At 39.5% G+C, this 27,653-nt stretch overlaps 1 protein-coding gene across 1 annotated transcript; it reads right to left on the reverse strand.

Moving 5' to 3' along the window:
* Positions 1 to 478: 478 nt before the first annotated feature.
* On the reverse strand, positions 479 to 14,399 carry LOC147630503 (uncharacterized). The gene is made up of 4 exons (XM_086810820.1): positions 14,233 to 14,399; positions 14,053 to 14,142; positions 13,886 to 13,970; positions 479 to 559 (listed from the first exon to the last, which is right to left on the reverse strand). Exons 1-4 carry the CDS (start codon positions 14,397 to 14,399, stop codon positions 479 to 481), a joined length of 423 nt encoding a protein of 140 aa, XP_086666946.1.
* Positions 14,400 to 27,653: the final 13,254 nt, after the last annotated feature.

Consider the following 27,653-nt stretch of genomic DNA (forward strand, 5'->3'; position numbering starts at 1 on the left):
TGGCGATGAAAAGTAGTACCCGAAAATAGACAAAACGTGATATGCAATAAGAGAGTAACTCCAAAAATAGTTAGAGCACTGCTATTTTAAGATGTGGACGAGCCCAAAAATTGGCTATTTTTGGATTAAAACATGAAAATCATGTAGCACACGAAAAAATGAGAAAAAATTGGTTTCACGAAAAATACCATACCTTTTAACTCCAAACTCCGATGAAGCCGAGCAAATACTCAAAATTTACCGCACGAGCTACACATTACTTGATTTCCTATTTTAAGTGTTGTTTATCTGAAATGACATAAATTTTGATAGGAATATCATATTGATAAACCAATTGACTCTATAGAAATCTTGCGATGCACACACAAAAAATTGATTTTGGTATCAATTGTGTTTCTATAATACAGTTCTAATTAGGATAAGATAGGGTGGCCTAGATCGCCCATCCAAGGACCTCCATAAACTTGTTAATAGTTGATTAATCACTGTTAACAGTGGCCCAGATCACCCATCCAAGGACCTCCATAAACTTGTTAACAGTTGATTTATCACTTGAATTCTACAAAACATGAATAAGAGATTAAATGAAACATAGAACATGCACATGAATGGAATTAACACAATTGATACTTCCTTTCTCTTCTCTTCACAATTGATACTTCCTTTCTCTTCTCTTCACAATAGCAAGATCAATGATGCTCTAATACCATGTTGAAAATACACGTACATGAAGAGATAGAGACCGAGTGACAAAGAGAGAGAGAAGGAGGAGGAGAGTTACACCATATACACTCCCAAAAGACTAGTTCATATTGATTATGAGTTTGTATATATAGGTGAGATCTAGTCAAGTTAGGGTGTGATATATATAGCTCCAACAATACATGATGCTAATCGCATGAGACAATTTCTCAAATTGTGGTATAAGAGGATAGAGATAAGGTATGAGGAGGAGATGTTAAAGTCCATAACTAATGAGTCAGAAGAGGTATATAGAGCGAGACATCTAATAAAAATAGCACACTATGAGAATTTAATAACGAGAGAACACCATGCAAACTAATTGAGGTCTTAGGAAAGGATTCGTAGTCAATGGAAATGTAGAGAGAAATCTAATGATGGTAGTCTTTAGTAAATGCAAACTTTATTAGTGCAACAGTTGATTTAGCAGTCCTATTAAATTGTGAGAATGATACTTTATTTTTGATATATTTGTGTGTGTGTGTGTGTGTGTGTGTGTGTGTGTGTTTGTGAGTGTGTATACACATAAGTATATGTGTGTATACACACAAACACATATACATATATATATTGTACATAGTATCTCTTATCAAACTTGTGAATATAGAGTGTGAAAGACAAAGGGGTGCACTTTACTTCACTTAACTCTCAAGAAGTAGTATGGCACGCACAAAGAAGTCTGCTTTATAAAACCTCAGTTAGGGTACGACCACAACTGCATCCTAATCCTAACAACAATGAGACTGATAGTGAACGTACACTGTTCACTCACGGGAACACGGATTATGGAAGGAGGCCGGAAGCAATTAATGCGAGAGAGCAGGATTGTAGCCATGGGAACATAAAGACGCACATAATTTTTCCATATTTTTGTGCCGAAGTGCAATGTAAATTGTTTTAGGCCAATGTGGATTCTAAATGAGAGCCATGGGAACATAAAGACGCATATAATTTTTCCATAATTTTGTGCCGAAGTGCAATGTAAATTGTTTTAGGCCAATGTGGATTCTAAATGAGAGTTCTAAGTGTATTAAGCAAGGCTCACTTATGGGGTTGTCCGCCCATGTGTGAAAGAGGTCTAGGGTTAGTGACATCTCTATAAAAGAGATGTTAGCTAAAGAAAGAGGACGTTTTTTGGCCATTCTCATAAGCTATTGAGTGAAGCTCTTGAGCTCTCAAGCTATGGCAACTCTCTAACTCTCTCCATTGTACTCTAATGAGCATCAAGCTCCAATGAGTATAGCTACACTTCTTTCTCTTAATCTGTTTTAGCATCATTGAAGTAGATTAATCTATGATTAGTTGAATGCTTCTTTCTTTCTCTTGTGTATGCATGCTTGTAGTGTGTGTGTGTGTAGTCTCCATTGATGCAAGTTCTTGCCCACTTCATTGGCAATGAGTTATTCATGGATAGACTCTCTCTATGAGCTTGTGGGTTTGTGAATGTTATATTCTATGCTTGCTTAAGCTTGTGGGTTAGTAGATGCACGCTTATGGGTTTGCTGGCATTAGGGAAAGCTAAGATTTAATCAATGTTTGAATGGGATTAAGAGATTGCCATGCATTGCTTGTTCTCTTGATTAGTGTAGTGGGTTTAACGGATTGAGAGATTGATTGAGGTGTTGAATGGTTGAATCGTCAAGTGGTGGTTCGTGTATGTGAGCTCTCCCGCAAGGGATAAGCCTTCATGCACTAATCGGGTCGAGTCCTCGGATTGACATTGTGTTTCTTAACACATTTGTTGATCGGTAGTACTCTATGAGCACTATATTGCACGGTAGAGAGAACCGCTCTTCAATGGTGCCACTGCCGGCGGGGAGCGAGTACCTACATTAGTTGAGCACCATAAAAACACTACCACTCCTTGTTAAGCTCCTATCGGTTGCAAAACCATTGGATAGGAGAGCAGGCTTTGGGACTAATTTTGGTACTTATTTAAGACTAATCTTTTGTTAAATTCTCTTTATTGTCTTGCAATTTGAGTGCGATTGGCTAGCTACGCCTCTCCCTTGAGGTCAGGACAAGGATTCAACACACGGGTAGGATTGGAGGTAGGCGCTAAACCTGCCAATTTCAATTTGTGTGCGAAAGAGAGAGGCTGATTTGCATTTCTGTCATTCTGTTTGAGGATAATTTTTGCTATCTGAGGTTAATTTTTACAGTTTCAATTTTCTACATGCTCGTTTTATTTTCTGTTCTTAGCTTAGTTTAGTTTTCTGCATCTTTAATTTTGTGCATTTTAGTTCTCTGTTAAACCTGCACCTGTAGAGAAACTGAAATCTGTACACACACATAAAGATTGAACATTTCGAATTTGCTGTAAATCTCACAGCTGCACACGCATTGAGTTCCCTGCACACGCATTGAATTCGTTGCAAATCTCACAGTTGCACACGCATTGAGTTCACTGCACATGCACTTCAAAAAAGAAAATAATAATAATAATAAAAGAAGACGGGTGTGCGTGAATAGCGCACCGCGTAAAGAGACCCACACACCGCACCAGAAAGATCGCCACCGCGCACCGGATAAAGGGGTGCAAAAAAGAAAGGAAAAGAGTCTGGAAAAATTTTCATTTTCTGTCGCAAAAAATTGGGAGGTTTTCTAACTTTTCGAGAGGAGTTAGAAAACATCCATTGTCGAAATTTTGGTCCCGGAACCATTTTCCCATAGTGAGTTCAATATGGAAAACTGGTAAATTTTAGGCGATTTTTTATCCTGAAAAATACGCTATTTTTTTGGCCTAATGTGTTCGAGGGGGTTCAAAATGGGTTCTGGCAAAGTTTGAGCCAACTTGAAAATTTTTGGATTTAAAAAAAAAAAACCTACGCAGGAAAGTGGGACCCAATCGGTAGGAAATTTAGCAGATATTACTGAAACTTTTTTCGAATCCCAATCTGATACCCTTTCTAGGACAACTAGCTCATTGTCTATGGACAATCTAGGGCCGTCAAATAGTCATCCCTTAGCCCCAAATAGGACACCCACAAGATCTTTTAATCCATTTGAAGCCGACATCATGGGGTTACCACTCAATGTGAGACTTCAATATGTCTACACGAATGCTCAAGGAGCTGAGATCTTTAGGGATCCACAACAACGGTATCTCATTAAGATTGTAGACTTTTTCTCAGAGCTTTTGATAGAGCACCTCTAGTCAATGACCAGGGTAACATGTACATGGGCGGAGATGGTGTTCGCTATACGAAGTCACCTATCATCCAGAGAATGTAGACAAATTAGGAGGACTCTCTAAGAGTGAGTTCCTAGACTTATCGAAGCCTTCCGGAGCAAAGGAGTCTAGAGATGATTGGCTCATTGAGCGGGACATGCATGGACCATCCAATGCCCAGTCCTCAAAGCCATCCATAGATGATTTACTTTTTGTAGATCTAAATTTGGAAAGGGACAGGAAAGGCAAGAGAAAAATGGATCAGGGAGCTGAGAACCAATGGGAGTTTGTACGACAAATTCTAGTGACAAAGGTCTTTCAGGATGACCCACTTCGAGAGGTCTATAAGGACTCTTTAGAAGGATATTATGCCACAACTCGATTGCCAGAGCTAGATCTTCCTCTAGCACTTGTGGTGGTAGTTGAGACGCTTGCAGGATACAAGAATTGAATCGTTGATAAATGGGCCAATGAATACCGAACCTTAGATTGGAAGGAGATTCGTGAGCTCACGTGGAGAGGACAACCATTATTCATGGAAGTGTTCTCAACTAATACAGCTAAACCAGGAAGACAGCCTTTCTTGGAGAAACTGTTGCTCCTCCCCTACGAGAGTTCACTAGAGAGGGACCCTCAACATCAAAGTGGACCACTGCAAGTAGCCCAACTCTAGCACCAAGATATTATCCTACACCAAAAGTGCGACCACAGATCACACCACAACAACGTTTCTCTCACTATGACAATCAGAGGGTAGGGGAGCCAACCATGCCTCCCATAAATGCACCTCCTAAAATGCAGGTAACAAGATCTTTGGAGGGGGTTGGTGAGGCTGGTAATAGGGGACCCACACCAATTTGGGATGCATATGGACCACCTTACCAAAGAGAGGAACCACTGAGAGTGAGAGGCCGTAGGCCCGATGATGAGTATTCAAGACGAGTAAGGCCATCAACTCTTCAGAAACTGGTAAAGACGTACGAAGGGTCGGGAGATCCATATGACCATGTAGCAGCATTTAGGCAAGCAGTTCGAGCTGAGCAAGTGACTGACAAGCATGCGCAAATTGAAGGATTTGGGCTCACTCTTGAGGGAAAGGCCCTTGCTTGGTTTCAGGCACTAGAGGCTTCAGACAAATCTTCTTTACGAGTTTTGGAAAAGAGATTCATTGCTGCTTTTTCCTTGATGGGGATTCAGCATGACATAGTAGCAAACATCTACTCTTTCAAGCAAGGTGAGACTGAGAGTGTTAGAGACTGTGTAAATAGGATGAAGCAGTACATTAATCGTTGCCCAGAAGATGAGAAGCCCACCCAAAGTCGATTAATTTCTCTCTTCTTAAAAGGACTTAAAAATTCAACACTGCACACACATCTCTATGCAAAGAAGCATACAAATTTCAATGAGTGTTGCCATGATGCTATGGATTTCACAGATAACTTCAAATTCCAAGATGGTACTGGCCCTGAGGTGCAACCTAGAGATCAGTGGGGTGATGACCAAAGTTCAGGGTCTGGCACACTAGTAAATCCAGACCAGATAGCTAACCTAGTGCTAAGGAGATTGGGACAAACCTATCGCCCACCCATGCAGCCACAACAACAGCAAAAGCGAATGAGGAGTGTACTACCTACAGGTCCTCATCTTTGTGGAGCATGTGGCGGTAACCCCATAAAACCGAAGAATGTAATACCTTTTCTCCTCTAGTCACAAACCAACCCACAAAGAAGTGGTGCCAGGCCTGTGCTTGGAATTATACCCACACCACACAAGAATGTACTCGCATTGCAAGAATGAGACAAGAGCGTGAGCAGCAAAGGGGTGCAGTGGCTCCACAAATGCATCAACAATATACTAATTTTGAACGTAAGCCACCGATGGCACAAGAGCAAGCACGACCTGTACTTGGAGCTCAACCTCCTGCACCTGGGACTGCTCCTGTGGTTTGTTGACTATGACAATTCAAATATGTGTAGAGACTTGGTAAACCCAAGCTATGTGGAGGAGGAATATGCATCATATTCATCCAAGGAAAATCTCTTTGAAATCCCACAAATCCAAGCCAAGCATTGGAGCCTCAACCGGGGGGACAAAATTCTTTGATGTTCCTAGGCGGCTACCAACATAGGACTCCAAGCCCCTCAAGTCAATGGCAGCAAAGGAAAGTAGAAGCCAAACTAATGGGCCCCTATTATGAGTGTGGAGAAGCCCATTGGGCTCGGGATTGTCCACATCACCAAAGGCAAGCAGCTCGATCCAATACAACAGTACCATAGTTTCCACCAATTGAAAGATATTGTCTAGGGTGTTGTGTAGAACACTTTCCAAAGTATTGTTTGATGAAACCACATGGGGAAGGCACCTCTCAACCAAAGGTCTCACTCAACTTTGTAGAGGCAGTTCCATCGCCACCTTCATCAGAGAATGAGGATGTCGTGTCACTTAGAGTCATGACTAGATCATAGACACGAAATGCCAAAATGCAAACTGATGAGACACCTCGAACTAGGGATGCAAAGGCAAATCTAGTGGACAAGACCCTACATTCCAATAGAAAAAGGACCACTAGGAGGAAAAAGAACCACAACAAGCAAACTAAGAGTGCATCCACTAGTTCTTAAGAAGTCTCTAAACAAAACATGAAGGATCAAGCTTTTACATCCCAAGAAGTGCATGAGGAGCATCAACCTCAACCTGGGCCTAGTGCTAAACAAGATGAGGCTATTACAACCGCCGAGGATAGTTCAGGGGGTTCTGTTTTTGTGGATAAGGTGAACGAGAATCTAGATGCCATCATTGATGCTCATAGAAGTCGCATTGCAGATTTATCTGAGCTACCCAAGAAGCTTCAAGAATACCCAAACCCTCGTGAGGAGAAGATCAATCTAGCAATACATCAGCAACTCATTAGGGAAGCTCAATCAATACTTGAGGGCCCACCTCCACCTATCCCTCGGGCCCCCACCTCTCTTAAGCCAACATTAGAAACCATACCAGAAGTGTCATCGAGTTGGGAAATGAAAAGTGAGCTGATCTCACAAGCTCATAGCGAGAAGTCTGCACCAATTGACACCCCATTGAAAGAAGGCATTCTGCCACCACCTAGTCTTGCCTTCCCATGCAATGATGAAGTTATTGATGCTAACGAGGACATGGCAAATGAGATGTGGGCAGCAGTTCATGAGAAAGTTAATGAGAATATGTCCTCTATTATTTCACCTCCATTCTCTGAAGTGGATTTTACCAGGGGCACAGAAAACAACTTTAGACGCCCAAGTACCCAGGAGGAAGTTCAAACAATTGTTTCTCCTAGAAGTAAGCATACAATGAAAACCTTACCATCTTATTTGGGAGAATATGAGAACTGTTCTCAAACCTTGAGGATACCCTCCATGCATAGAAGGTTGACAAAGGAGATGGATATGGGTATTGTGCAAGCTATTTTGTCAGCACCAGTGGCTTGTACCTTACCTTTGCTTGATTTGATAAAGCTTCGACCAGAGTTGTGGAATGATATTGCCACATGTTTGTCAGAGCAGGTATTGCTACAAAAGGGTCACCATCAATGTACTATACACCCTGAGACAAAGCATGTTATGCCAGTTCCTATCAACAAAGTAGGAAAATTTTGTGAGGACGATCAGGGAAATGCTACCCTCCCATTAGAAGTGCGAAAAGTAGCTTCAACTGCAATACTTGATAGTGGTGCAGGAGTGGGCATGGTGACAAGGTCCATTTGGGAAAAGTGGGGCAAACCAGTTATTAGGAGTACAAGGATGCGCTTGCAGCTAGCAGATGGAAGCTTAGAACATCCCATTGGGCTGCTAGAGAACATATTGGTCAGCACATGTGGGATTGAATATGAGCACACATTTACATTAGTGGATTTTGGAAAGCATCCAAACTATGAAGTGATATTGGGTAGACCATTCATGCAACAATTTCAAATGATTCAAGATTGGGGATACAATTATTTGTACCTTCGACATGATTCTGTCATCACAAGGGTCAACCTAAAGAATCACTCATATCATATGTAATGCGGTCTCCAATAGATGAGTTTGATTTGACTTCATCTGAGGGCTCAAGAGTTACATTGTCAGATGGGTGAGAAGATCTGTGGATGTGTGGAGCCTCATGTAAGGATTTCATTACTGAGATACTTAAGGGTAATCGAAGTGTATCAGATGAGGCATACATTCCACAACCCTTCCCTGAGCGCTTAATTGATCCCCTAGAATGGAGTCATGTCCTTGCAACTTTATCGACATGTGCTTTACCTAAGCCAATTCAATTTTGTGACTCAGATGGATATGACATTATTCCTATACGAATGGTACAACCACGTGACCTTCTAGATGATTTGTACTATGGGGATGCATCCACAACAGCACTGCATGTAGAGGAAGTCTCAGTGGAGGATTTAACACTCGAATCTGCTAATGATGCTGATAAGGAAGATGGATGGGACTCTGATTTTGATGATGATGTGATAATCCCCGAGGAAGAGTTAGGAAAGGCACGCCTACTCTTGAGAGGAAGGGAGGTTCAAGTAGAGATCCCTCGAAGCCAACCTAAACACAAATGCTGTAAGAGCCATAAGAGAATCCGTAAACAAGATGAGAGGGAACGACGTGAGAGAATACAAACAGAAGACGAGGAGTTTAAGAATGAACACTCTCGACCACCACCTCACGTCTCAAGAAAGAATGGATACCTATACTATGTCCAAGCACAAGATAGTATCAAAGACCAACTAAAACGATCAGATGGATTCCAACCAGGAGAAAAGCTAAAAATTGTTAGCAAAAATCGTAAAAAAAACAAAGAGACCAAAACAAAAACTCAAGTCTCAAACAGATTCAAAAGAGAGTGTCGGAAGTGCAAAGATAAAGGTTGAACAAAAAACTCTGATGCAAGATTGCAAAAGAGAGCTCAAAACCGCATGGTCTTCAATTAGTGATGACTCAAGTGGACAAGAACAAGGTCTCAATGTTCCCCCCCACAGTACACTCTTCAAGATTGGAAGATTGTTCTTCAATAGCCCATGCGACAAAAGTGATGACTCAAGTGGACAAGAACAAGGTCTCAATGTTCCCCCCAACTTCACACAGTACACTCTTCAAGATTGGAAGATTGTTCTTCAACAGCCCATGCGACAAAAGCTAAGCATGCCAGGGGTTTCATATGATGGTCCAGAAGATGCAAAAAAATTTGATATCGCTGAGCCAGGAAAAGAGCCTCGCTATGTGTGGATTGCCACCACACACTTGTCCTTAGATGAGGAGAAGTTATTAATTCAAACAATAAAGGAGTATCGCGATGTTTTTGCTTGGAGTTATAAAGACCTCAAAGGAGTTGATCCAAGCATATGTCAGCATACAATTCCATCGCGAGAGGATGCAAAGCCTTCCAAGCAACATCCTTATACTTACAATGAGAATTTTGCATGAAAGATAAAAGAAGAAATAGACAAGCTCTTAGAGGCAAAATGAGATTGAACACACTGAATGGGTATCCCCTATTGTAGTGGTGCCCAAGAAAAATGGATAGTTGTTGATTCCAAAGACTTTGCATTACTAGCAAGGCTTTTTCTTGATGAAGTTTATGGATCCTCTATGGAAAAATTCATAGAATTCTCAAAATGGAAAAATTGGGCCAAGCTTCTTTTGGAAATCACAACACCATCCTTCTTCTTTCTTGGACCCATGCCAAATCACTATGATAAGAAAGAAAATCAAGCCTGAAAGAAGACAAGAATGATTAGTATCAATGGTTATAAACCACTATACACGCACTCTAGACCGATACCAAAAGAAACAACAAATCACTACTACTAAAAGAACATAATAAACTACATGTACAAGAGTAAATTTTACGTTTTCTTCATGTTCCAAACATGAAAATATAATGAGAAACCATGGATGAGGTGTCTAAATTCATACCACACAATAGTAAATAAGGCCTGTCCCAAATTTATCAAAACTTAATTTCACAACCATAAATAGAAGTTATCAATGAAAGAATTAGTATTGTGGCCATTACTCCATGGAATAGGCAAACCACCATGGGGAAATACACCTAGCTTCGAAGAGTAGAAGAAAAATTAAGGAGAAAACAAAAAAAAGGCATTACCTAGCTGTACATGCAAATCCTGGGTAGCATAGATAAGACCATGCTCATCAATAGGGGTCATACGAATCCCACATGAATAAGGACAAGGTATCATCAAAAGCCATGGGGAGACAATGCTCACAAGCTTCTTCACACTAATCCCTTATTCAACACACCCTGAAGCAAGTGCATTCCATGAGACATCTCAAAGTCCAAGAATGGCCCAATAGGTGTAAGAAGCATTCTTTTCACGCAGAACTGACCCCAATGCTTCCAAGAATAGCCCTATGGCCATTCTTTTCATGTAATTTTAAATTAATAATGCCCCATAGCAACATTCAAGAATGCCCTTAGGGCATGCTATTATTTACGTAGTAGGACCATTCCTTATGGTGATATGCATGAAATTATCTTTTTTAGCTCTTGTGCATTGTTGTTTTATTTATTTTTGTGAATATGTTAGAACTATTTTTAAATTGTCTGACAAAAATCACTTTTGCATAGGAAAAGATGTCAAGCAAAAGATACCTTTCATTTCCCTCAAGCATTGACATGGCCAGCAGAGACTCAAAGGATTGGTACCTTGATCTCTATGACCTTCAGGGTGAAAAGCTACATCGGATCCATCTCTTCATTGAGATGGAAGACAGCAAGGAGTCTTTTGAGGGTAGGGGATAGGTCAAGGCAATCAATGTTTCTATGGTAGATTTGCATCAAGAAATCAAATACATTGATGTTGAGACCCGTGGGGATCTCACATAATTTGGAGCTCGTTTGCTCACTTTATAAGCATAAAACTCACTCATGGAAACCACCTCTAAGAGCCAAAGTGTGCTTACCTAAGTTTCCATAAAAGGGAGGGGGGAGAGAAAAAAGTAAAGTGTCCTTAAGATGGGGGGAAAGGGAAACTAAACTAGAGGGGGGAGATGGAGAGTTACCTCTTAAGTCTATTCACAATGGGGGGGGGGGAATAGTGTAGGACACGCCCTCACAAAACCATAAGGCAAGGGCTGGATGATGGAAGAAATTCTAAAGAGCCTACTTAGAGATGGGCTTCCTGTCAGATACAGGCCATCGGGTACAACCTTCGCTCTTAGAATGTTGGGTACATTAGGGAAAAAGGGAGCTCATTTTGGGGCCTTTTACGGTTTGGAAAAATAAGCTCTCAACCAATGAACAGAGGGCCAACGTAACGTTGGAAATTCACAAAAATAAAAGAAAATAGATAAAAATAATAATATTTTATGTAGGTACAAGCGTGCTACATTAATGTGGAGATTGGTTTTTTATTCTCACAAGATCTTTGGACATGACGATAGAATCTAGTCTGACATTTTCTCTGACAAGGGCCTTCCCACTTCCACCTCCCTTTGAACTTTGAATTGTTGTGCTGCCTTTCCTTCGAAAGGTCTACCATTCTACACCACTACCTCATTGTGCAGCAACCTCTTCTTTTCCAAAACTGCTCCCTTGATCCAGTTTGGCTTAGAGTAAGATGTTTCTTGTCAACTATCTGTCTGCCTACTTTCTCTTTCTTGAAACTTCACTTTGTTATCTTGTTTACATTACTTTGCTGTGGTTACAGATTCACAAGGTATCCATGGTGAATAAAAACTGTGGTCGTTCTTGTGGAAGACGCTCTATGGATGATAATGCTATGAAGGCAGAATTATACCACACATCCTTACCCCGTCGACCTGCTTCTTCTATTTCTTCGGTAGAGAATTCAAGTACAGTCAAAACGGAAGGAACTTGGGAAAGGTTTACTGTTTCGAAAGGAGCATGGGTGCTCATGCAACCTAGTAAAAGAAAGAGACCCCAAACAAAAAATATTTTCTTGGCATCATGGAAGGGAAGAGTACGAGATTTTAAAATCACCAGAGAAAAGCTATCGGTGAAAGAAGTTTTGATTCAGCATGTGTACATGCATAAAGAACTTGTCTTGCGAGACTATCCAAATGATCTTCCGCAACACAGGCCTAATTGTATATTTTTCTATTGTGGTTTTGTTCTTTATGAGGTGCATGGATTTTTCAGACAAAGCTTTCTTTCTTTACTTATTGATATTCTTGTGTTATTTTATTTCAGATTTATACCCTTCATCGTATGAGACATGGCAAAACATCGATTGTATTCTGGGATTTATAGATGTTTTGCATGGATCGATAGGAGAACAACAATACGAAGGTCGATGTGCAACAGAGCTAGCTCAATCCGGTATATTTTTTACTGATCATTTTTATCAGTTGCTGGACAATGCAAACACACATGGTGTGTTAAGAAAACAAGACCTTCCAGCATGGAATTCAGTGGATTGGCCTCTCCCACATTTTAGTGTTATAGAGGCATATAGAGCCAAGCTTTTCAAAGAAGTACAGAAAGCTCTGAGGCCCAATATTGCCACAAGGATAATAAAAATTTCTTTGTGCATGCCTCTCACAGTTTTTGTAGACTTGTTTAATGCCTTTCCAGTGAAGGTTTCAAAAACAATGTTCACAGTTAAAGCAACAAGTCTGGCATGCATGCCACAATTTTTGGATAAAGGTTGGGATAAGAAGACATGTAGTTCAGTGTTTTGTGAGGTTGTCCAACCTTCTATGCAACTGAAGTACATGGTTGCATCACAAAATTTCATTTTTTCTTTTTATTATAAGCGCAGTCGAATGCTAGGTACAAAACTAGTCCCAATGGATCAAGATGAAGATTCTTTTGGTGCAGAAAATAAACTTCTTGATATTGATGTTGTTGAGAATGGTGATGTGCTAGTCAATATCACATTAAGACAATGTTGCTCCCTAGCTCAATTGCACAATGACATTCTATTTGAGACAGAAGGTTCTATTTCAAAGGACTTTTTTATTTATCTACAACAATAAGAAGGTATACCATGTGACTTATCCTAGTCTCATTAAGCACTGCAATTAGTTTACTTTACCCTATTGTTTCATATTGCTTTTTTGCAGGTGCTCAAAAGAAGAGAGAGATCAATAAAATGCAAAGACATTGAAAATTTACAAATTGAGATAACACAGACTCCATAAACAAAGGTATTATATTCAGAAATGTAAAATTTTGTACAGAAGTGTTTAATTACATATGTAGAACATATTCTTGACAACAATTTTCTATTTATCTACAGGCTGATCTAGAGGCTGCTCTACATGGTCCAAGCTCACCGTATCATCTTTGTTTGGAGAATCTACTTTCTATTGCTCCATCTTGTCGTGTACAGTCTCTTGGTGCTGCTCCATTGTCTCCTCTACTGCCCCTGGAGCATCTATTTGCTGTTGCTCCATCATTTCCTCAATAACATCAGCAGCAGCAGCAGCAGGTCCTTGTTCTTGTGGCTTCTCCTCATCAGCACTAGGTCCTTGTTCTTGTGGCACCACATCTGCATCATCTGTGTCATCAAGGTGTATGACACCTTCTCGGACTTTAGAGCTCTCACCTAACTCGACAGTAGCTGGCACAATAGGTTTGGGGAAGGCATACTTCAAAAACTTCCAAATTATATCAGCTCTGAAACTATACACATAGCTCGAGTTGAAGCTATCTTCTCTCATCTGCAATGAGATATGATGATTTAGAACACTTTGTTCCAATATCAAATTTTTTGAAGCTAAATGAAAATTATTTTTTCTTACAAGCTCTGGCTGTCCTATCTCAAAATAGCTTGAAAGTATATATTTGGCACTTATCAGCACTCTCCAGCCACAGCTACTTGAATCATCTTGTTGTGGTGTCTGGATAGTTGGAAAGATACGTTAGAAACGGTTAATGTCTGAACAAAATAAAATTATTCAATAAGTTCAAAGGCATAGCATGAAATAGACATCAGTAGAGGGAACAACTTTCTACCTCTAAATCTATTGGCTCTATTGAATCCAAAAGATTGACATTAGGAGGACACTGATCCAATGCATCTAGAAGTCTTCTAATACAACTGCAATACATATAATTCAGTTAGTGTGCATTAAATCCAAATAATGAAGTTTAAAGTTAAAAATAGCACACAAACCACTCACAATTTAACCTCTCTGTGTGTGTTTCTAAGAGAGTTGAATAAAAAGCATTGCTTCTGCTGGATGTCAATAGAAGCAAAGCTCCAGTGGTCACTGCATAAGGAAAAAAGCATTAAGAAATCAAAGGCTACAAGAGTACTCAATCTTGAAGGAAAATCCCAAAAGAAGCAGCCACACACATACTTGTTATGGTATGGAAGTAGCAAAATATCAACATGATCAAAATCACAATGTCTGAACCAATTGGAAATATCCATGGGAGTTTCCTTTGGATCTCTTAACTTGAAGGAAATTGCAGGATCAATAATATAAACTGTATGCTGTACAGCATGGTTCAGCCAGCTTCTCATCATGCTACATTGGACAAAACAATAATTAAGGTAAGGTGTAAGGGAGGAGGTACAATAAGGATTGTTTTGCAAACAAATGTAAAATAAAAGACACTTACTAGAGCATTGCAAGAATGATAGTATCTGAGCAATACTCATTCTTATGAGCCAACGCTGCCAAGCATGCTTTTGTCAAGTCAAAATTATTCTCTGAAAAATCATCTTCAATATGGACAACTATGTTATGGCCCAGCTCGTGCAACCTTCTCTGTATCTGTAGCTCCATCTGTACAGTCTCCACATCTATAGCAGATTTGGATTCCTCTATTTGCTGCTTCAGTGACTCCTCATAGGCAGCTTTCCCTCTGGTGCTCATTGAGTGGGTCACTTCAACAACCTTCACCTTATCTGCCTTCAATTTCCTTGTAGGTGGAATTAATAATATATCTCTCATTTTAATGTCCTGCCATTCCACAGGATGGACCAGCTTGTCATACCTCCACCTCACTCTGGACAATGTGTTGAAGTCCTTGGCCATCAGAGTTACCCTGTGAGCATGGGCTGCTACAAGCATTGCATCTTCAAAGTACTTCTCCAAGTAATCCTCTGCCATTTCCTGTAAGGAAAGAATGGCAGTCCTGTTCCACCTGAAACCAAGGTGCCAGCTATCACAAATTTCTCTCACTAGCCTCTGAAAAGGTGCCTTGGGGATTGCAAAGCCTATAGCTTTTTGCTGTTTCCTGATCTCCTTTAGCACACCAGCAGAATGCTTTAACCTCTTGGACTTTTGCTGCAGCATGCTCATTGGCTTCCCCTTCCTGCCATGTGCAACTCTTCCTTTTGTAGGCACACTAGATTCCTTGACATCAGCCCCAGCTGCTGCTGCTGCAAGCCCTGGCCCCTTGCCAGACCTCCTTGCAGTTACCTTGGTTCTTGCCATCACTCTGAAAAGGTCCATACAAAGCAATAGAAAAAGATTAGAAACATGGAGAACATAGAATGATAAAAGAAGGTGATGACAAATTGGATAAAGCAAAATTGAACAATTTGCAACAAAACGCGATTATGATGATTTGAAATTTTTAACAGCTCAAAATCGCGTTTTTCTGCAAATACTTGAAACAACATGCTATTGCATACCTATGATGAATTCTCTATCTTTTCAACTATGTATTGAGTTTATAGAAGAACTATGCAGCCTTGAATACCCTAGAAAGTTACAAAATCACAATGAAATGGGTGGATGAAGAAGCATTTTAAAATTTGCAACAAAATGCGATTTGGACTATTTTGAGATTTCTAAAATGCCCTCCTCGCGTTTTGCTGCAAATTCTAGAGACAACATACTTCAGCATGCCTTTAGTCATTTCAGTGTGTATGCAGCTTGGTGCAACATGGATTGAGCCTATGGACATGAAGAAGTGATCAAACTCTCATTCAACAGGCCCAAATAAAAAGTCTTCCTGCTTCTACATGCAGTGGAGAAAATCTAAAAAATGCATATAATATTTATCATAATGTGTAACCTACATCACATCAATCAATTCCTTACCCTAATATACTATTAAACAAGAAGAAAAGGAAAAGATTTTCTTACTAACCTGGAAGCTATCTGCAAGTGTGCTGTGCTGATGATGAGTATCCTGTGCTGGTTATGAACCACTGCTGCTGGTCTGGATGCTGATGGTGTAGAGTAGGGAGGTAGAGATGCAAGAGAACTGAGTTAGGAGAGTAGATTATTACAAAATACAAATAAAGGAGTTATTAAATACCACACGTGTGAAATATAGTCATTTTTTAACACGTGTGGGTCCCACCAGATCTTTTGGAATTTGAAATTTATGGGTCACTTTTTGCCTTGGAAATTGTGCCAATCATGATTGCATAATTAGATCCATTAACACTTTTCCCTCCCCGTATTCCATCCCTGCCAGCACCCTCCCATCATCCTTTTCTTTCCCACTTTGATCACTTTCCACCCAACACACTCCATCCACTCTACAACCTGTCTGCAGACTACTACCATTACCAGATCTCCAGGTTACCAGTGCTACAGCTCAGTTTTGGAAGAGAGCAGGAGAATCTCCAAGGCTATTCCAACAGTATGGAAGAGGAAAAGAAAGGTCAGAGATCTATACCCTTTCCAATGTTTTTTGATATATATTTCTTCCATCTGTAGAATTCTTGAATCTCAGTGCCTAGAAATCTAGCAGATCACCCTAGGATTTGATTAGAGATGGATATGAGTAGGATTTAGAATTTTGCAACAAAATGCGATTATAGTAGTTTACATTTTCCAAATGCTCCAAATCGCGTTTTCTTGCAAATTCTGATATCTGTTTTAGTTTTTATTTTTTCCTCCTTCTTTTAATCTCTGTTGCCCTGGGGAATTCCTCCTGGTATCATTTACTGTCCTAAACATTGTGAGATATCCCTAGCATTTGATTGGAAATGGATGTCAATAGAAATTTAGAATTTGCAACAAAATGCGAGGAGAGCACTTTACATTTTTCAAAGGGATCTGCATCGCGTTTTGTTGCAAAGTCTTGTGTCTCTTTTGGTTTTTACTCTTTGCTCATTATTTTGCTTTCTATGTCCATGGAGATGTCTTTCTTGATGATGAGAAATGTTTTTGCTTTGGAACAGTTGATCCTCAGGCCCCTCCTTTCAAGAGGAAGCTGGACTTTTCTGTTGCTATACTCAGACCACAGCAATCACCAGGTGATTCATGTGTGCTTATGAAGAGTTTTGTTTGGTGATATCCTATACATTATCTGATTGCATATGTGAGCATATAGAATTCATGTTATATAAATTTTAGTTCAGGCAAAAGCAAGAGACTAGAGCAGAAAGGTGAGTCTTCCCTTTCAAAACAAAGGGAACCAGAAGAGGACAAATCTCCAGATTTGCTCCTATTTGACTTTCTTCACAGGTGCAAGGCTCAAAGGAACTTCCACATATACCACAGTATTTTCAACAGGGAGTTCACTATGAGCTCTCTTTTGGACCATCACAGAGATTTCCTTGCAGACCATTGGGATACCTTCAAACAACTGACAGAGGCAGGAAGGATTGTGGAAGGTGAAAAGGTTTTTGTGCATTTAAATCATATTGTCTCCATTGACAAGCTGAGGTACCATGTGAATAGAAGGTTTGACAGCCTGCCTGATGAATATAAATTCAGCTGTAACTTGCACACCGGAAAGTGTAGAGTGCTTGAGGAAAACATGGCATTCCTTATGTACATTGTCTTTCAACAGCAATCTCTAGAAGAGCAAGGGCAGGAGACTGAAGAAGAAGATATATCTGTAGAGCGGAGGTAAAAGAGGATATTCCTATGGCAACAGATATGGCAGAGCAGGAAGAAGATATCAACCTCGAGGATGAGGGGCTGCAAGTGGCTGCTCTTGACCTTGTTCAACTGAGGACTGAAACTCTTAGGGCAGCACAGCCAGTTGAAGATTTTGATGTTCAGAGCAGCAACTATGCAGTGCCCATGCTTCCAGGTGTCTTTATTGGTGGTAAAGATTATGTTTTCCTCCATGATATAGAGTGTATGTTCAATTTGAGGGAGGACTATGCCATTTCCCTTATTGCCCAGGCTTCAAGGCTTGACAAGGAGGTTGGCATAGAGGATGACCATTCACTGCTAGCTTTGGAAACAACCTTTGATCCTGCAGAGGCCCTTACTATTTGTTTCAAAGAGGCTGAAAGTTTCCAAGAGCCAGATGAAGCTGCTTTCCAGCTCACCCAGGAAGCTATGAATCTCTCATCACTTCATAAGGAAAAACTTAAAGAAGAGGCTGGACTGGAGGGGAGAGGAATAAATCTTTGGAAAGTTGAACTTCTTGTTGCTGATGAAAATGAGAGGGTATGATATTATTACTTCAAATCAACTACTTTATGTTGTGTTTAAATGTTTTGTAGTTATGTATCATTGTCTCACTATAATCTTTTGATACATGGCAGCTACAAATTGAGGATGACACATTCCTCCAGAGATCAAGTGGAAGCAGGCCGGCTGGGTTTGGCAAAATGTCAAGCCTAGCTCATTATATTCATGATCTAGGCAATGCTAAGATCTTGATTTACCATAGGCAGTTGAGCAACAATGGAGAAGCCATTGTTTACTTCTTTAAATGTTTGTCTAGGGTTTTAGGTGGACATGATCTTCCATGGCAAAAGGAAAAGATCATTTTAATAGAGAGGTTGTCCGCCATAGATATATTTGGGGATTATGTGAATAAGCAGGCCTCTAGGGCCTCTTACTTTTTGTCTTACACTTCTTATGCATTAGCATGTGGTGTTAAGGAGCCCAAATGTCTAGAGGGCTATGGAAAACATAAGCTCATAAGGTTTCGAGAGCCACCCATGATTGCATCAGGCCACACAATCCAAGAAGAAGAACACGTGGAGATAGCTGAAGACAAGGATACCCCTCTCAGACAAGCAACAGAGGCAAGCATTGATAAACAGAAAGTCGACATCAAGCCAATAAGGAAGAAAAAGAGTCCAATCAAGTTCAAAAAGAGAGTTCCGACTCGCAAGCCTTGGGAGTAATAGGATTTAGTCATCAAATATAGCACAAACATTATGTTGAAGTTGAACTGATTTGTACAAAGTCTTTGATCCTCATCAGTTCCTTGTCCGTACGAACGATCAGTACCCTTTTGCATTTGTCCCATCACCGTACGACACTTCAGTACTCTTCCCACACTCAAAAGCTTCTAAAAGTGTTTGGCACTCAGTACTTTATTGGTAAGGATCAACAGTATGTCTAGCATAATTAAGTAGTATTGATTGAATTTTTTGTGTGTTAATATATGGATGTATTGATGCTTGTTAATATAGATCACATGTTTCACAAAAGACTTACTTTTGATGGAGTCTCAAAACATATAGGCATTACACCAAGAGTCACTTGTTCCACAGAATAAAAATCTATTGATTGAGTTTGAAAACATGTGGACATAACACCAATAAGTTACAAACTGCTATTCATGTTTACTTGTCCATTTATGGTTTCTAAATATCTTCGAATCCCTCCACTGTCTATGTCTCTCTGCTGCCATTGAATTGTCCAAAGTTTGTCTTCGTCTTTGCTTTTGGGCTAGAATAAAAGCAAGCTTGACTTTGGAGCTAGCAGCTTTTCTTTTAGCATGCAGCCTTTGTAGAATGCCTCGGTAAAACCATTGGAAGACTTCCTTCAGACTATTTGCCTTTTGACTCCCTCCATAGTGTTGTGTGTGTCTGAAAAATGCATTACGTGCCATGTAGTGAGACTTCTCCATGCCTTGGGTAGACCAAATTGCTGGGCATCCATACTTTTTGACAAAATAGGGAAGGTGGTTGTAGATGATATGCTGTTTTCACAAAGACATAAGAATGCATAGTAAGTTATAAAAGAAAAGAGGATCACACTTAAGTAAAAGAAGAAGACATCACTTTACCATGTAGTGAGTTATATTGCAGGCTGTCCATGCGTCTTTCATTGACTTCCCAAAATGTTTTATTACCTCTTCAAAGTTCTTGTAATCACTCTTTGTCCATGTTACATTGTCACAGAACATGAAGAGTTGATCAAGAGACCTCCACACCTCTGCCTTCACATTTCGTGCTTCCCCATCTGCCTCATGATCTTTCACGGCATTATGGACTTGCTTCCACAATCCATAACTAATCCTTGAAACTGTTCTACCTTGCCTTACTTGCTTACTATTGTGTTTGGGTCGAGACAAGAATCTTCTTGCCTTAACACCACCAATAGAGGGCTCGATTGGTACCTCCTTGCCATTGGTAGACTTTTTAAAATCCTTTGTGATATGAACATCACCTCCATGCAGACCTATATCGGATAACACTTTTTCCAATGCATGAAGAGCATCCTTTCTATTTCTTTCAGGACGGAGTTTCCAAGCAAATCCAATATACAAAAATACCAATTTCTCAATAATTCGACATAGAGCATGCAATGTGCATATGTGAACATTACATAGTGGAATGTCAAGAATGGCCTTGAAGTCAGGGTCAACTTTATCTCTATTAGGTGCTCTCTTCCACCATTTAGAATCCATTACTTGCGCTGATTCTTTGCAGTAAAGACAAGGAGACTTTGAGTTACCTCCTTTACTAACGTTATACATGCACTTAAGTGTTTTAAGATCCCCCGCCATGTGCCACTCTACTTGAAAATCACCTTTTCCTGCAACATGGAGATTCTCTCCTTGCACCTGTCTTTTAATTATTCTTGGTATTTTCGTGTGGTGAAACACCCAATCTAGTGTTTCATGGTCTTCTGTCTTTACCTGTGATTATACAAAACAAAAGTCTTACTATAAAAGATTTGAAAACATTGACTAAAATCAAGTACGAAATAAAAAATGATCATACCTGGAATGAGCCCAACCACCATATGTGTTTCTCCGACTGCACACTAAAATACTTCGAACTCGCTTCATTCAATGATGTATCAAGTGCTCCATTCATCAATGTGATAGTAATCCTTTCCATTTTCTTTTCCTTTACAACCTCACACTCATCCAGTTTGATAACAAATTTCAAAATGCCTTTGCACTCTTCAAATGTTATTCTATAAAACTCGACCATTCTTCTTTGAAGTTGTTGTAGATCTACAAATATATTGTTCCAAGGGTCATACACAGTGGTTCCTTTAGCACCATGAAATATTTCTTCAATATGGATATATGGTCCAATAAACTCATCTATACTTTCATTCAAATGACCTCTTATCTTCCACACTGTTGCTGGATTTGGCAGTAGAACTCGTTTAATCCTTTGATCTCTCAAAGTTGAGGATATCGCATGGAAAATCGAACTATATCCCTTCCTGCTAACTCCACTAACATCAAGAGCCTCTTGGATTGTAGTACCATCAACTTGATTATTGGATATAAAGTCCTCTACAACATTGCGTTTGATTGTTTTGTATTTTTTTTCTTCAATCAAACCTTTTGCTACACCACAAGAAAGCAATCCTTTCATTTGCTTAACTGGAAGAAGGTTGGGATCCATATTTTCTTTTGCAGGCTCCAATAATTTCCTATAGTAACAATATAGTAACAACACAATATGCCTATATTATTCAACACTTCCAATCCTGTTTTGCATTAATGGACAAAATACATATAGTCATTTGAGAGCATTTTTGAGTTTAAAAAATAAAAAATTACAAACTAACCTTGCTTCCTGAATTCTTCGCTTGCATCCACCAGTCCCAGCCTTCAAATTTGCAATGTTTTTAATCTTCCTACTTCGTTGTCTGTCTCCAAGCATGGTTCTCTTCCTTCTTGATCTTGTTAACTCTTTTTTACTCTTTGAATGCTCCTCAATTTCATTCTGCAACTGCTGCTCCAATTTTGCACGAATAGCTATCTCTTGAATCCTGGCTCCCTTTTCTTGTAGGTACATTGTTTTATATGTTTCTGCAAATGCAGACTGTGCTGAAATATAACCAAGAAGTCCATTTTGTCCATCGCCCGCAAACCTCAATAGTGTGGTTGGATTGACAAATGGAGGTGTAGAGTTTTGTACTAGACATTTTGGATATATACTTCCATCACACTATAAGTCAATATGTTGGAGCCCTTCTCTTCTCATATTTTCCCGTTGTTGAGCATTTAGCACCGCATCCTTTCGTCTTTTTTGTGCTGGAGCATATTGTTCTTCTAAGTCGATGTGAAGATGATATAATCGCTTCTTCTGAGATTGTACTTCACTAGTATCGGCCATTTTTGTGCTTCTGAGGTTGCAAAGTTGGCTTGTCAATCTCATAGTCTTTTTGTAACATGAATTGTGGAAGTGTGGCGGTATCCATACAATCATTAAGTTCAGTGATGGATTCTTTATGAGAGGCCTGCACACGTCGTCAAAAGAGATGCGAAATCTTCGAGAAACAAAAAAAATTAAGGAGATATTTAATGCAAAATCGTGTTAGTTAGACAAAAGATTATCTTATTCTTTTCTGAACTGACAGTTCAGTGGTCCTTACTGACAGTTCTGAGCCAGGTTTCCATATTTTATTATTTTTGAGATCTTTTAGGAGAGAAATAAATCGAAAAATAGTGAATTTCTTACAGGGCCCCAAAATGAGCTCCGTTTTTCCCTAATGTCGGCCATGGAGGGCTACTAGGGGTTGGTAAGGATGCAAGTGCAAGGAAAGAGAGAGAAAAGTGCAGTGCAAAGGACGATGTATGGTGAAAGTACATTGGTTTGTGGCTGCTTGAGTTTGGGGAAAGGGATGTGCCTGTATGCAGGCCAAAAGTGAGGCCAAAGGTGAGGTACGCATGTACCTTTCGGGTCAGTGGTCACATGGGTGTCCACATGGCAGCTAGTGGAGACCATACGCTAGGGCAGCCGGTCTTTGGTCCTTATGCGAATGTTGTATGGGTTTTGGCCGAGTATGTGTATATCTTTTTAGGGTGGGGACCCTTTTTTTGGCATGCCAGCCTTGATATGCATGCCGACACGCCTGGCGGCTGTGAAATGTTTTTCGGTGAAATTGTCCGATGTGTTTCCCTAGTTGTAGGAGTGCACTCTGTTTGTCAATCGGAAACCCGAACATGCATTTATTAGGGTCAAAAATTTTTCGTACTTTAACTAAAAATAACTAAACATTTACGTAGAGGCTTATTCCACTGTTTGTTTTTAGTGCTATAAAATCCTATAGTAGGGTAAAATCGCACATAGATTCCAAATTTGGACTCATAATTTTAAGATTCCAAGTGTAAATAGACCAATTATTAAAATTAATTATTTTTACTCTATAAAAAGACCATAAAATCCTTTATTAAATGGACATATATTATTATTGAAGATGGGCATGTTACAATGCTTGAACCCCAAATGCTTTCCTCTCACACAAGCTCTTAGGAAGAGGAATGAAGAGCGAGTGAGGGTTGAGAAAACCTGCACTACCTAACACCCTAATCAATGAAATGAACTAAGAAATAAGAAACCACAAACAATCTCAATGAAAGCACTATATACATCCCTTGACATAGCCCTCTATCCAAAACCATGAACAATTCCAAGGATATGACTAAGGGCTCACTCACACAAAGAGTGCTCTCACCATTCCACATGCAAGGAGCCAAGGAAAAGATGGTTACACTCTCCCCATCTTCCTGTATGAAAGATGCAAACCCTTAAGCACATAAACCTCCCTCTTGCTCAAGATCAGGCTCACACTCTCACTCAAGGACAATACACAAGAGAGGATTCCAACTCTAGAGTAGAGGGGAATCAACTCTCTGTCACCCATGCTCTTATTATAAGGAAAAAACAATGCTATCCATATGCCACATGGTAAGCATAGAAGAGACACAAAATACAACCAATAATGTGTGGGCAATCCCATAATCCCCATTATCTAAGGCAAATACCTTAGGCTATGTGCACCAAATAAATAATACAATGTGTGCAATGTGCACATACACCTATAGTGGTCAATGAAGCTCAATGTTGGCCTAGGTGCTAACATATATTGATCTTGGGACTGCCATGGCTTTAAGAGGTCAAAGATAACTTCAAGACAATGGCCCTTTCCTCACAGAGACCTTTTCACTTACACTAGCATCAACAACAAGGCATATAGGAGAGAAGAGGAGGCATACACACTCTCACATCCACACACAAGAATAGCACTACAAGAGGCAAGAGAGAATAAATATAGAGATCACAAGCACAAGAGTTAAGAGCTTAGTTATTAGTCTAACCCAAAAGAATTTCCCTTTCTCATTAGACAAGTTCAATCTCACTAATGTCTGGGTGCCCAAGTAGACATTAGTCTAATATAGATAAAATAATGTGGGTTCATGGGATGCCAGCTTAACATAGATCCTTTCCATCCCTTAGGTTACAACTTTATTTCTACAACATAATAAAGTTAATCCTTTCTAGCTTAGGCAAGCTTTCACATATGGGGTATGCTACCTTCGGTCCATAGCTACTCCATAACTTGCATGACCTTGATTTCTTAGGCTTGTTTTGCTTCATTCATTCTTTGTTACTTGATTATGGATCCTTATTTCTTATTTAGCCCAAGTGTGAAAGTGAAGTTGGACACCCAACAGAGGGTTAACATTCTCTCCTCCTAGGTCTAGGTATGTCCTTAGGCCTAGGGAGGTCTCAATATGGTGAGGTTAAAGAATATTGGAGGGTTTGTTGTTAGAGGGAAAGGATACTAATGTGAAAATGCATATGCTTAGGTGGAAAACAAATAAGGGTACTTAATGCACTCACTAGCAGAAGACTAACCAAGTCGAGTGTATTGTGTTGTAGGGAACTTGGTTGGGAACTTGCTAGTGAGTGCTTAACGTACTCAGTAGTACAAGACTAGCCAAGTCGAGTGCACTATTCTTTCTTATGTCATTGGGAACATGCATGCTTACCAATGGTTGAGTACACTTACCTTTGTCATGTTGTGCTTAGTGCACTCACACAAGCATAAGACTAACCAAGTCAACACCTTTATCATGTTGTTAGGAACTTGGTTTGGATCTCCTTGGACATGAAATCTTGGGAATGAGGCAACCACATTGTAGGAAGCTAGCACTTGAAAAGACCATGCCTCTCATTGTCACCACATGAGTTGTCTATGCAGAGATAAAAATTGGTCATCCTAAAGTTCCATGCATGGAAGTTATTCTTGTCATTTTAGAAACTTTCTTGGGATTTTAGACATGCAATATTCAAAAAGAGGCAACCACATTGTAGGAAGCTAGCACTTGCAAATACCAAGCCTCCCATTGTCACCACATGAGTTGTCTATATGCTAAGCTGAAAATTGGTCATCCTGAAGTTCCATGCATGGCAGTTATTCTTGTCTAGCTTCTCGCTCACAATCAATGACAAGCTATCAGACATCTTTACTTGCAAGACACTTTTAACAACTTCTTCACTTACAGTAACTTATAAACTCCGACAACAACAATCACACAATACTATAAACATATAATGATTCCCTTGTATGTGAAGTAGTGACATACACCATTAGGGCCAAAAATGAAAAAAAGGGTCATGTAAGGATTGGATTAGTTTTCTTAATCAAAGTAATTTAACTAAAATAATAGAGACAATCCATCACATATCTATAGTGTCTTTAATTCACCTATACTTGGCAGTTATCTTACCTACTTTAGTAAACTCTTGAATGTTTTCTAAAATAAGCTTATTTCAAATATTTGAATCCATACCATACTTCTCTCTTTCCATAGGGCATGACGTGAGTTTTTCTCTCTTTTTACTTTTATTGTCTTTTTGTCCCTCCCTACTATCTCTTTCTTTTTCTTTTAATCTTCATTATTTTTTGTTCAATACTACTTTCTTTCCTCTTCCTGGTATGGTGACTATGATAAGCAATCAGGTATCACTGGTGATGTTTTGGTAGATGTGTCAATGGAGGAGCCAAATCTAGGAGGTTCTCACTATAACACTACCCCCCCTTAGCGATGGGCTTGAATTGATGGGGTTTTTCAAGGATGTCAATTATGCGATCACGAACATTGTACAAAGGACACATTTTAAAGCTGAAAAAACCTTATCGCAATGACCCTCGTATATATTGTCTCATAAGCAACGTGTAAATATGCATCATATAAACGATGTCTGAAATGACACTTATAAACATCAAGGCATTGCTTAAGCGACATTAATAATGTAGGCGACACTTAAAGCGATGCCCCAAAATTTTTTAAAAAACCAAACAGATGGCTTTCGTGAACTCGCAGGAGTCAAAGTCCTGCTACTCAACAAGTTCTTGTATCAACGTCAACATCTCTCTAGGAACTTGGAAGTCCTATCCATGTGCTTATGAAATCCTCTTACCACCTTTAATCCTTGATTACTCAATAGCATCAACAACCAAGTGCACCCTAAAGCAATATTCGCAAAACAATTGAATAAAAGATTGAAAGGATGGCTTAAAAAAGCTTACACAAGCCTCCGTGAAGTCTAGGAATGACTTGCAATAGGAACGGGGCATTTCCATAAAGCCTAAATCTTTACCCCCTAGAACATCTCCACTCCTTGAAAATTATTCACATCTATATGCAAAGGGAATTGTACATTTATACACATTTATAGAGAATATACACATAAATTATTCACGTGTATATGCGAAGGGAATTGTACATCTATACATATGTATAGGAAATATACACAAAAACTAACCCCCCATAGGCCTTAAAAAAAAGGAAAAAATAAAAAAGAGAGAGAGGAGTACAGTAACAATAGAACAAGAGAGTTAACAATCTCAATGTATCACTACAATAAAAAGAGGGGTTAGTGATGGTTATAGTGTGACTTTTATAAAAGGATTTAAAAAAGTGTGACTTTTATAAAAGGATTTAGAAAAGTGTCGGGGTGTAAGCGTAGCTATAAGAGCCACTATAACTATCACTATTTTTTCGATGCTATAACTGTCGATATATCCCATGCTATTTTGTCGCTCACGATGGAGCTATTAAAAAACATCAGCATCACTATTTTTGTTGCTTAGTGGTGCTCACATAAAACCATTAGTGTCGCTATTTTTGCCGCTCAGCAGTGTCATTGATAAAAAAATTAGTGTCGCTATTTGCACCAAATCAGCGATGCCCACTAATATAAAAAAAATTATCATTACTACTTCCGTTGCTCATCGGCATTGTGAAAAACAATTTGGGGCTGATTCTAATTTGTACAAATGGACATATTGACATATGAAAATACATTTGAAACATAGTTACTCCCAAAATGTTAATTGTATTAAATCCCAAACATTATAAAAGGCGAGTTACATCCAAAACGCCATTGTTAATGGCGCTCGCCATCAATAGAAAAGCATACTTGAAAAATAGAGATAAAATACTATTGCACAGACAACATACACAAGACGATGATACTCGAAAAACATACATACATTATTCATAACACTCTATCCTTATAGAGATGGATGCCAAAGAGTTATAATACTTCATTACAACAGATACAATGCTTCAATTACGACGCTTCACACTTCAGTGCTTTCACACTTAGGCAGATAGGTGGATATTTGGATAACCAAAGTTGGACAGTCGATAATTGGAGTTGGACATTTGAATAACACTTGGCACACCCGGTGGTTTGGATAGAAAATCCAAGACTCGAACCCACCAAGCAACTACTCGACATCACTGAAATCATCGTCACCGGCTCCATCATTTGTAGCTTGTCCACCCACGCGGTGCCTCCAGCAACAGTGGCACCTCCAACAGTAGGTCCAACAGGTTGAAGAGG

Source organism: Cibotium barometz, chromosome 16, assembly GCF_041138505.1.
Source record: "Cibotium barometz isolate CiBa-2024 chromosome 16, ASM4113850v1, whole genome shotgun sequence".
NCBI classification, from domain to species: Eukaryota; Viridiplantae; Streptophyta; class Polypodiopsida; order Cyatheales; family Cibotiaceae; genus Cibotium; species Cibotium barometz.